This window comes from Hyposmocoma kahamanoa, unplaced genomic scaffold, assembly GCF_003589595.1.
Source record: "Hyposmocoma kahamanoa isolate Upper Pololo Valley unplaced genomic scaffold, ASM358959v1 78, whole genome shotgun sequence".
NCBI lineage: Eukaryota > Metazoa > Arthropoda > Insecta > Lepidoptera > Cosmopterigidae > Hyposmocoma > Hyposmocoma kahamanoa.
This window is the reverse complement of record NW_020653945.1, coordinates 13,734,569-13,747,546: the sequence shown is the minus strand read 5'-3', so window position 1 is coordinate 13,747,546 and position 12,978 is coordinate 13,734,569. Positions and strand designations below refer to the sequence as shown.

At 36.9% G+C, this 12,978-nt stretch overlaps 1 protein-coding gene across 1 annotated transcript in view; it reads right to left on the bottom strand.

Annotated features, from left to right (window-relative positions):
* The window catches only part of LOC113232842 (extracellular sulfatase SULF-1 homolog), a 132,652-nt gene that overhangs the window by 63,156 nt on the left and 56,518 nt on the right, over positions 1–12,978 (bottom strand). The window contains exons 2-3 of the mRNA XM_026467692.1: positions 9,289–10,130; positions 9,042–9,181 (exon numbers count right to left, since the gene is read on the bottom strand). Coding sequence (XP_026323477.1) covers positions 9,042–9,181; positions 9,289–9,971 — 823 coding nt within the window. The 5' untranslated portion in view covers positions 9,972–10,130. The remainder of the gene's footprint in view (positions 1–9,041; positions 9,182–9,288; positions 10,131–12,978) is intronic.

Genomic DNA, 12,978 nt, shown 5'->3' with positions numbered 1-12,978 from the left:
CGATAGTTCGAAGGATGGTTCAAGAGCGGTTTGAAGTACTGCATACGCGTGTTAAGAGTAGACTACAAAAATACTCATGTAAAATGTCATTCACTATTGATGGATGGACGTCAATTGCTGGTAGGAGTTACTACGGAGTCACTATTCATTATATAGATAATGAATGGAAGTATCGATCTCTAGTCCTGGATTTTATTCCATCGAGTGGTGGACATACAGGGATGGATATTGCAAGAATTTTCCACAAATGTCTATTGGAATATACCTTAGCTGATAAAATTCAGGGTATCACAGTCGACAACGCAACTGCAAATACCAAATTCATGTATGAACTTGGAAAACTACTGCCACATTTTGATTCGGATAATCAACATTTTCGATGCATTGCTCACATCTTGAACCTGGGCGTACAAGATTTAGTGAATAACTTAGCGTTAAATATTGAAACTGACAGTCAAGAACAAGAACAGCAGTGTGAAGACGAAGAAGAGCAAGTTGAAGAATATGTGCCAAATATTTCTGACTCAAGTACGGCTATTACAAAATTACGCAGTATTCGTAGTAAAATAAAAAGAAGTGAGATGTTGAAGAGGAAGTTCCAGTCGGCTTGTGAAACAGCTGGTGTGCAAACAAATCTGAGTCTCATACTGGACTGTCCAACAAGTAGGAATTCCACACATGATATGATTGGATTATGTTTAAAACTAAAACCTAGCATATTATGCACTTCTGTGTCTGATTTGAGTAATTTTGTAATATCAGAAATTGACTGGAAAACACTCGAAAAAATATATAAGTTTTTGATAAACTTTAAACTTCTAACAACGAAACTTGGTGGAGAAAAATATGTAACATTACCGCTAGTGATTGTGTCGTTCAATCTTCTGCTTGATAAAATTGAAGCTATGATAAAACAATTAGACGGCAAACCTAATCGAACCGAAGTAGATGAGAGACTCATTTTGAGTTTCCAAGCCGCCCAAAATAAAATGCTTAAGCATTATAGGATGACCAACTGGATTTACTGTACCACCTTAATTTTAGATCCAAGGCACAAATCTCATACTTTCGATATGACACTATGGGGACAACAACTAAAATCTGAAAGCCTGCGTAAATTTGAAGGACTTTACAAGGAATATAAAAACCTACACGCAGTGCCTGGATCTCCAGGATTAGCAAGACATGACAATGAAGTATGTGAATATGATAAAGACGAAGACGTAATCGATTTTAATAAATTGTATGCGTGCCCCTCTACGTCATCTGGATCTGGTATTCAACGCTTCAATAACAATGAGTTCGAGGATTATCTAAATAAACCGAGGGCCGCAAGTTCGGAAGACATCCTACAGTGGTGGAGGACGCATGAATCGGAGTATCCAATTATATCCAAGATGGCCCGGGATTTTCTTTCAATACCGGCAACTTCAGTGCCTGCTGAGAGATTATTCTCTAAAGCCTCTTTAGTTATCAGAAAACATAGAAATAGGTTAAGTGACGAGTCAGCCAGATGGTTACTTTGTATAAATAGTTGGTCGAACGAAATAATATAATTTTCATTCAAATTAATAATGAATACAGCAAAAGATTCGTTTTTATGCTGTGTTTTTACCCCAGATCCTCATTGTAGATAAACCTGCGGATTACGATACCTGCACCAGTATATTTTCATTTTTACGAGTTATAAGTAACAATAGGTAATTCCAAGACTTGCGAGACTCTTGCAGCAAGACCGAGACCAAGATCAAGACAGAGTGTGCAATACCAAGACCAAGACCAATACCAGGTTTACCGACGCAAGACCAAGACCAAGACTGGGGTTAATCTCGTCTTGGTCTTGCTTTGGGCAACACTACTTGTTGGTAAGGTAATAGCTTCCGAGCAGTGTGTGGCTAGCCTATAGTAAAGGCTGATCACTTATGTAAGTTGCCTATCATAGGTAGGGCACCAGCTAGGGATGTTCACCCCTTCAGTTGTGAGGAAGAGGGATGTAGTCTAGGCTCTACTCCATGAGTAGAACTACTGGCTGAGCGAATATAATTTTGTATTTAGAATGTGTGTAAAAAAATAGAATAGAAAAAAAAAGTAGCCTCAAAAAGTAAATATGTGAAAAATACAATCAATATGTAATTTTGAAGTTAATCCCAGTTTATATTTATAAAGTACCTCTCGATACGCAACCTAAGCTAAGTCCACAGGTTACAGTACTATTGATTTTAGTAGCAGCAGTCCTTGTGAGTGTTCCTCCAGGGAAGGACTGCCAGCTTATCTATGTCAGCCGCTAAACAGTAATGTGAGGAACATTACTAAGTTTCGGTTTTGAAGGGTAAGGGTGCTAGTGAAATTACAGGCGCATGGGACTTGTCAACTTATGTCTCAGGGAGACGGGCGCAGTGGCCGTGCCCTTTAAATCTTTGTTATTTGAAGCTCTGAGTGGCTTGCAACCATGAGCTTTTCGGTGAAGGTAAACATGGTGATGAAACAAGCGTTTAAGAAGGTTCACAACGCTTGGAAAAAGTGTGAAGTTTCAAACCCGCATTGGACCAGCTTGGCGGACTATGGCCTAAAAACTAGCTTGAGACCCGTGCCCAGCAGTGGGGCGTACAAATTGGATGATGATGAAGATCAATAGATAAAGTTACTACTTTGTGGTACTCCAAACTCTCATAGAAGTCTCCAAAGAGAAATCATGAAATTATGGTGACCGCTATTCCACTTTAGTAGTCGTCAAAAAATAACGTTCAAAAGTCACCGAACTGCAATACCGTTGAAACTCAAACATAAAAAAGACGGCACGTGCAAATCTACGTGTTAAGTGTTAGTGAATTCCAAAGCACCTACAAAGCACATTCTCAGGTGCCAACGTATCAAATTACATGACTCGAGTTACTCAGACTTCATCAGACGGAGTGGAACCACTCCAAAAATTCAGCTAATATTGCAGTTGGCAGTCAAGTACGTGTTTAAATTGAGATTCGAAACAAGTTGTTTAAAACGTAAACAAGAGAAATGGTTACGTCTGCTAGAAATTTTAAAACTTAATAGTCGTGTCTCGTATGAGTTTGCTTATTGTGATAACCTCCTTTAGACCCAGCGAATCTACTGTGTGAAACCAAAACATTGAATATAAGAAACAGCATTTTGAGAAACAACAGAAAAAGATTTTACGGTTTTTTGTATTTTTTTAAGTTAAAAACATAATAAAAAGATACTTTGTACATTAGATATTAAAAAAATAATTGCTTAATATCTAATCCAGGCATTATAATTATTGCAAAATAAGGTATTTCTATTGAAAAATAAATAAATTTATTTTCCATTAGAAACTACTGAAAGATTCTTGTTGTAATGCAATTACAAAAGAACTGTACTGAACCTTGCATTGTTATGGCAATGATGGCAAAGCATCAGTTTTGTTTGAAAAACGCAACCAGATTTTTTTAAAAGTATTTTTGTAGAAACCCTATGATAATATAGAATATATAGTGTTAAATCTGAATGCAATATTTTTAATTATTATGTGCCCTGAGTATTTACGCGATCATAGGAATAATATTGTTTAGGTCTAAATAGCTTTACATATACATCTTGAAGTGCCTTAGGAAATTCTACACGACAGACCATGATAATTGTGATAATAAAGAATGACATTATATCAAAAGCGTGACAAAATTTTGCAGGATAAGCCCACCCTAACTAGCAAAAGGAGTCTTATAAAAATGTAAAAGTAACATGGCCATTGCGCTCGAGCGTAGTTATAATAAAGTATGATAGTAACGAAGTCACGTTATTCCGCAATAACATGACATCCTTGAGGTACCTCTTTAATACTTCAGTCCAGTAAATGTACTAAAACTGGGTTGTGAAGTGCTGTTCATTGTTATAGATGGGTTTATTATATCCTGTATAACACAATTAAGTCACGTAAAGGTTATTACAACACCAGTTAAGCATTTTTTGGTACTACAAGCGAGGATCGTCGAAATATTCAGCTCACATAGCCCTGTTCGTTTATATTGTTAAGAAATGTAAAAAACAAGATTTCTTTAACTAAATAGAGACGTCAGGAATTCGTAATGCGTAAACTGTTTATTAATTTTGCCTAATGCAATATACAGCTGTTGAAAACTGAGGTGATTGTATGTGGTGAAATTTATTTACAACATACATTATGTAATTTACGACTTTTTTTTATTTACTGCAGATGAAAAAAAACACCGCCCTCTGTGGTGTGGTGAAATTTTTTTCATATGTCGCACACAAAACCAAATACTGTCGTAACTCAAAATTGTGGAGGTAGGTAAACACGATTTGAAAATTCTGTCTTTGCTTTTTCACGCCCAAGCCGCTAAATCAAATTTGATAAATTTTGGCATAGAGGTATGTGGGACCTAAGAGAAGGACATAGGCTACTTTTTGTCACAAACATATTTCTTAAGGGTGCGTAATTTAATTAGGGACGAAAAATTTGTATTAAGAACCAATCATTTCTCAAGTAAGTAGTAGTAATAGGCTGCTCGAAGTACTTTTCTACGCAGACGAAGTCCCCAGCTAGTACTATATGTATATAATAAATACTCACTAATTTGACGTCTTTGGTGAAGCAGCGATTTATACTACTTAGATAGGACCAATTTGAGAAATATACTTTTCTAAATTTGTTCCAGTCTGGGTATTCTGGATTTTGCCCCGTAGTTAATTATGTTGCTCTGGTACTCATAGTATAGGGATTGTATCCGTTAGAATACTTCGATAACAAATTAAATTACGACGGTGAAGCAAACGTTACAAAACCCTTATTTTGTATTTATTATTATTGTTACCTACTATATGTATAGAGCTGCAATATGTTGTAGAAGTGATGATGAATGAATGATTTTCCACTTAGAAAAAGGAAATTATTTAAGACAATTTGCGTAGATTACTTAGTTAACGAGACTAGGGATCGAACACTGTGATTCGGTAACGGAACATAGACCGACATACCTCTATAGCTTAAGTGTCGTTCATTGAAATATAATGCTGTTACTACTAAAAATAATTTGGTCATAAAATTACAAGCTGCTTATGTATTTCAGAATATTACTAAGGCCATCCAGCGGAGACAGAACGAACTCTAGGAGTTCTTAGTACGAAGTTATATTTTTCTCAAAATGTTCATAGTTGTCTATCTATTTCAACTTGGTGATGAAACACGTCCACTCAACATTTATAGAATTTACAATGCAAGATGGAATTCCACAGTATTGCGGTGTCGTAAAATTCCAAACGGCGCAAATAGCCTCTGACGGGACATTTACAGCTGGCTGCAAGTCGACGCAATCGCTCCTAATTTGTTACAAACTATAAAATATGTTGCTGCATTTATATATATTGAAACGCTATCGAAGTCTCTCGTTAACACGAAGCACAACGTGGTCAACTAAAGTACAGTCAAGAACACATAAAATGTGACACAGTGGACTCTCATAAATGGCGTGTACTCCCTCATTGAGTATCGAAAACCGTCTGTGGCATCATACAGGTTTCTTCATCGTTAAAACAAGCGTTAATTAAATATAATACTGAGAGTCAAAATCGGGCGCACTACAACCATTCTCTCAATGCTTCTTAAACAATTGCACGAGTAATGCCCTGGCATCGACTCCAGAATGCGATGTTACTCAGCTTAGGTCGAAGCTGTTTATAGGACTGTACGGTGACAAATGCGTAAATTTTATTTTTATTAGCCGTCCGCACGCCTGAACATAAGCAATTGGAAATTACATTATCATAGATGTGAATTGCAATGTTACGTGTGAAGACTTAATATTAATTTAGTAATTAATTTTTGATGTCATTGTTATAATAATGGTGTAGATATTTTACGACACTATGTATGATAATTCATACCAGTGTGCGTTAGAGTATAAGCTACTAATGTTTTCAATAAATAATAAACACTTTTGATATGGATTTACAGTCTCACCGTGTATACATATATATATAGTACTATATATAGTCACCATTGTAATATAGTAACGCTATAGCGTTCTACACTTAATTCCAGCTAACCTTGAATTAGCATTATGCCATTTTCGTACTCTAACAAAGCGCTTACCTAGTACACTGTACTCTGCATAGTGCCTAATCAAATTGAGAAGTCGTCAATACCAGATGCCTGCATATGCCTAGTAATGAATGATAGATGCATGAGCATTTCAACATGAAAATTTATTGGAAGATCGTGCGCAACTCACACGCGCACCCTTTTCATAATTGAATTGAGGGCAATATATCTATATATATAAGATAATTTCCATAAAATGTTGACCTTTCAAACAATAAATGAGGAGCTAAATAATGTAGAAAATTATGGGTTTTATTCCCTTTATGAAGGGAATAATATCAGACCATTTGCGTCGTTGTGACACATACCAGTGGATTATGGCACTGGTAAATGCCCTGATGATGACATCAATTACAGAAACGTGTTGTACCCATAGATATAGGTTGTACTAAGCCGGAAACGGGGTCGAACTCGTCGCTAGGATCACTACAAGTTGTTTGGTGGTGAAGGATAGTTCTTGCGTCCAGGACAGTTAACAGACATCTAACGAAAGGGAATGACCATCTCGTGCTGACATCACATGAAGGTAGCGCCTGAAGTCGATACCAAAGGCAGCTATGTCATAAGCACGTTCTTTGAAATTGCTGACAGGGCGCAGCAGATCCCAATGTCCTTGAATATCAATATTTAGAAATTTAGACGTCCAAACACTTCTAGTCTTACCAAAATACGTCATCTGAACGGAACTTCAAGAAAAGCTAATGATATTACCGAATAGGGTTACACGTTCTGTGTGTCGAAGACAGTGCCAATTTTCCCGACTCCTAGTGTGTGGACTAGGAGTCGGGAAAATTGGAAAAAAAAGCTAATTCGAAGTGAGACTTTGAGGCTAAGAGCCGACAGAGTGTTCAAAGAGTTATATAGGACTTTGATTAGAGGATCATGGCAGAAATCGTCGACGGAAGTAGAAGGAACTCGAAATTCAGTCGAGGAGAGAAGCGGAGGATGTAAACAAAGTTAGGGACAAATATGCAGATTCATATATGATCGAGCTGGTTGATCTGGAAAAGATGGTGTGATGTAATGGTGCATTTACTTTAAAGCACACATACGCACACGCTCATAGCCCTGCACTAGGTAAATCGCGCATGCTATGGACATACACACAAACGACCACAAATAACACCAAACTCACGAGAGAAATAGGCCTTACAAATACTTCTCCCGGCCCGAGATTCGAACCCGGGACATCTGTGTGGCAGACCAGCATGGTAACCGTCCGGCCACGGAAGCTTGCACGTTGTTATATTGTATAATAGAGGTATTAAAATATATAATACTATGTAATGAGATAGACGTATATTTTTGAACACGGCCGCAATTTTTGATTTAAAATCAATCTTTGCTTTTTAAATAGTCAATACTTTATATTCGATTATATCATTGTAGTTTTTAATCTGCAATAAAAATTATTTGAATGATCATGAATGATATAATATTTTAATGAGTCAGCGTGGACCATAAGCCCTGCCCGAAACGTGAGTTTGTTTAAAAAATAAAACAAATATCCGCGATTTGAAAAAATAGATACATATTGAGTTCTTAAGTTTTTGCGACTGTTACACGTAGAATGTCACAATTGACTGTCACCATGGGACCCGTAAAGGGCTTGAAACGTCGGTTTGTTTGAAAAAACAAATATACGCCATTTAAATCCGGAAAAATAGTTTCATTTCCTAATAGTTACATTTCCTAAATATTTCATTGAACTAAAGATATTACAGAATCACGGGGTAACGAAATTCACATTAAATGAACATCGTCGGGGCTAGTGCAATTCCGGGTATGTACTTATTGGTAAAAAGCGCGTATCTGCACTACACAAATTACTACAGGAAAGGGATTTAACGTTATTACTTTAATATTTCAATGGTTTTCATTTTTGCACAGTAAACCCGTTAATTTATATTGTCTACGGACCGATAACAATAGATTCCCGTAATACACACAAATTTGGTTGCCACGACATTCACGCGGATTTGATTTTTCCACTAAATTACCGAAATGGAAACTCATAATCCAATGATCCTACGAGTAATTGCGCTATCCCCGACGATATATTTTGCGAACCATTGTTTTTTTTATAACTATATAATTTGATGTTGTGTGCAATGTAATACAAGATCCAAAGGCCAAACAGGCCGAATTATCCTCTTTATCAAAAAGTTGATAATGCAACGTATCCATACACATGTACGTACATGTGTACATAGAGGCCACTTCAGTAAGAAATCGTGCTTTCCAGTTTGATTTCCTATAATATATATATAATAGCACCTTGATACTGGAGTAAGAAATAACCAAATAAATAATGTACGTGTCCAACAAGATTACTAACTGTCACTCGTAACTTCCATAAATAACTGTCTGTCCACAATGACTGCGCTCACATTATCTTTGACGACTTGTTTCGCGTTTCAAGTTTATCATAAGATACTTAAGTATTTACTCAATGGAATGAACATGAGTCTTGTATTATTGTAGATTAAAATTCCAATCTTCATGACGCTATACGATAGTGTATTTGTCATAATTTTAAGGCGTAAAACACCCATGCTGTCGCCGCCGCCGTGGCGGTGGGTTTTGTACTTAGAAATACATCGGCCAAGGTGCTAACCTACCCTTAATTAGGATTATTATTATTTATATAGATCTATATAGTTAATAATGAAAGACGATTAGACTAACTGAATTATTGTCAAGAAAAGACAATAGCCACATCTAGTAGTAAGCATAATTACTTCTTTCAGTAATACCCGGCTACTCAGTTTTACTATAGTTACCTATTAGAAACATGCAGATAGTATAAGTATAGTATCTCTACACATATTTTTCAGAAAAAGGCGGTGCTAGTTTGATTTTTCACCATTTTAAACTAAAACTAACTGGAAAATGTAATTGAAACTCGTGACGGTTCAAACTCACTTACCTGTCCTGTAACCAGCGTTGGAGAGATAGGTGGCAAAGGTATTTGTCTCATATTTAGCCTGCCACATTGGTGAAGAGCAATTGTCGTTGTTCGTGTAGACATTGTGATTATGGACGTATGTGCCCGTTAAAAGGGAACTCCTGAAAATAACATATTTTCTATATATAATATATACTTTTTTAAAAACCCGATTTTTTAAATGGACAAAATATAAACAAATCTTTAAAAAGAAACGACAAAACCGTACCTAGAAGGACAGCACATCGGCGTTGTTGTGTAAGCATGCCGGAACTCCGCCCCAGCGCTGCGAATCGCTTTCATTGTTCGCGGCATAAAATTTAAGCTTCCCAATTCCACATCTTGATCGTCAGTCAGAATCAGTATAATGTTTGGCTTCCTCTCCCTCTGCTGAGGATATGGAATGAACTTCTCAGTCTGCCATTTGTTCGGAGGCCTCACTTTTGGCCTTGTCGAATTCTCCCTGACAGGCACTGGGTGAAATCTGTCAACCACTTTGCTTTGATTTATAGGCTTCCTCTTCTCAGATGAGAATTTTTCTGCATTACTTCTATTCCAATGTTTCTCTGACTTACGAAGCTTTTCATCTTTCTTCAAGCTGTACGGTTCAGTTCTATTAGTTTGGTAGTCTTCAGAAGACTCAGTGCCTCTTCGCCTATCTCGTCTTATCTCATGATCGCGTTCCCAAAGTCTACGCCTATCACCACGGAATCTTGAACTATTCCGATGCCTTAAATTTCTTCTTTCCGGAAGATCAGTGAGAGTTCCGTTAAATGTAGTCCGGTTGCGGTTGTTTTCCCGGTTCCGCAGCTCTCTTGCTCTTGCAGCCTCTTCGTCTTCGAAAGAATCTCTTTTTGCCGATATGAGAATGCAATTCCACGTTAGTAGTAAAGATATAATCTTCAGATTCATATTGGTTGTTAATAAATAGTTTTTTTCTATCACAGTTTAACTTCTTAGAAGTTGGATTAGTTGTGCTTACTCTAAGTGAAGCTGAACTGATTTCAAGTGGTTATCGATTCCAGCATCCGGCAGCGGTTCTTCGTACGACGCGCCATTTTGTTCCACCGCCTGCAACAAATAAAAAGTTATTTAAAATCAGTTGATTTGAGCAGCGCAACTATGAAGGCGACGCCCATTTCATGTTTACTTTGAATATTGAAATATGTTTGGGCAATCAATATGTCCGGTTTAATGGCGCTCGCGAGGAGCTTGTGGCGTGGCGAATCAATCGCATGCTGCTTTTAGCAAAATTGGCCCGGGTGGGTCGGGGCCCTCTTTGCAAATAAATTGCGCAGTTTCCTACACGCAACGACTGAAGTAAACTATTCATATTGGGTTTGCGGAGGACTAGTTGTGGCGAATCAATCTTCATGTGCCGTGAAGGGGTTAGTCCAATGATTACAAAGCGTTTCATTAAATAAGTTAACCACTTAAACATGATACTACAATCGTTATTTAAAGACAACAATTTATCGACAATAAACGTAAAAACTAGTCGGTAAGAAAATTAATCCTACCATAAGGCCCAAAGCAACTTTATGGGTATTTCAACCAATCAGCAGTCCGTCATTCAGTAGCGAGTAGTGCCACGCGATCCTGATTTATGCTGCGCACCAGATGCGACCGTAATTGATAGGGGCCCAAGCGCGATCGATGTCATACTACGTGATCTACTCCCAATAAATTCTACAGCATGTCTTAAACTTTAGTTCTTTGACTAAACAAAAAATTTCACACCTTTTTTATTCAAAACTGTTTACTGCTGCTTTTGTAGACACCAGCTCAAAATATTATCAAGTAGTTCAGTGACTAACTTAGCAACATTAATTCGAACTAAGATTCGTATTTATAATTTGTAAATACGAAGTATGTAGATAATGAATGTTCGTACTTCTTGGACTACATCCAACAGTAAATCCAAGGTAACGTTGCGATATTTTTGCCTCTTCGTCAGAAAATCCCAACCTAATGTGACCAAAATATTCAAGGCAGCTCATTTCACAGGACCGCATAACCTGGGAACAAAATTGCGATACATTGTGCGAATAGGATAAACGTATAAATTGTCTGGCAAGCATCCGACTCATCGCCTCGTCAAGTTAAACAAACTTTGCTGATGTAATGCATACATTTGAGTTGAGATAACAAAATTCAACCATGTTCAAACACCGCCTGTTCTTTTGTTCGCCAATGTGAAAATTTCAATTCCCTCGATTTGCCAAGTTTACCTTGCCGCAAGCGCATGCAGCAAAATTAATTAACTCTACACAAAATGTTTTACTTATTTATTTTATTATTGTAAACAGAGTTAGGTAAATTTTCCTGAAATAACATTTCTTCCGTCAATTTTCACTTTGTTTACACGTAGAAAGCACGCGTTTCTGTTTATACATTGTGAAGTCCGCTCAACAAGACTGTAAAACATTTTCGTCGAGCGAGTTTTGGCCGGAAAATATTTGATAAACCGGCCACGACCCGGCTGTAAACAAGGTGGTGAGTGAGACAAGGCTTAACATAAACCATGACAAACTAACTTCTACTTCATCAACTTTCTAGTCGATAATTTTAGGAATCTATTTGTAAACAAATCAATCAGTTTCAATTTTATAGTTATTGAAATTAGGTTACAAACCAGATTTTAGATAAATTTTATTAGCAATAGAGCTCCTTGTGAAAAAGTTTGTCCAGGGAAATTCTGCCACCTTAGCTTTTTATGCCTGAGCAGTAACGTGACTATTACTGCGTTTCGGTTTTGAAGGATAAGACTGCTGATAAAATTACAGGCACATGGGACTTGTTAACTTATGTCTCAGGCTAACGGGAGCTGTGGCAGTACCCTTAAATTTTTGCTATTTAAAGTTCTGGGTGGCACTGCAATTGCTATGGGTAGGCGTGTCGCTTACCGCAATCTGTTTGTCCCGTCATTTGGTATCGTGAAAAACAGATTCACCTACATATTTATTTTTATTGCTATTGTCATACTCGTATTATTATTATAGCCACGTTGAGACAACATACACTGTTTCGAGTCCAGTCAGATCAATAATAATCACCCAAATATAATCTGGTGGCAACCGATTCTATACATGTATCCAGCCAAAAATACAAAACTTCATAGCTCGTCGGTGATTGAACCGAGCTGAAAACAAACAACCTTAGCTAAACAACGAATTATGTTATGTAGGTAGTTTAAATACACAACATTATGTAAACATTTCGATAGTGCTTATTTATAACTAACTACAATTACACTAATCAATTTGAATCGACTTCGAGTGAGTGACTTCAAGCGCTGTTTCACTCGTTACTGCTAATGAAGCATTATAAATTAAACGTTAATCACCCATTGGAAGTTTCTCAGGGCGAGGGGAGGGCTTGGTGTGGGAGACGCTATGTAAATCCCCTAATGGGTCCCGGAAAGTTTATTCTTTGCCGAGTTTTCGCTACGTTAATTTGGAAACCGTAAAAGTTGCAAGACGGTGTTTTATTACGGGCCAAACTTGCTGGAGCTATAACAAAAGATACACTTTTATATTTCTCAAGAATACCTAATGATTTTATATTAAGTACATAATTATATAATATATATAAATATATATAATCTATGCTATATACGTCATATAATCTATTTATTTATTTGTAATACTTATATAAGTAACGGTATTATTTTTATTTATGTACTTTATTATGTTTCTCTCTCATTCTCTCTTACACGCTGCTGCCCGCTTATAACCTTATCTCTTACTGCCTTGGTTTGGCTGGAAGAGATCTCTTTTAAAGATAAGTCCACCTTTGTACACCTTCTGTTCAATTAGTATGTCTGTTGTATTTATTTGGTGCTATAAAGAATATATATATATTACTAATTGGTGCCTGCGACTTCGTCTGCGTAGAGTAGTGCTTCGAGTATCTTACT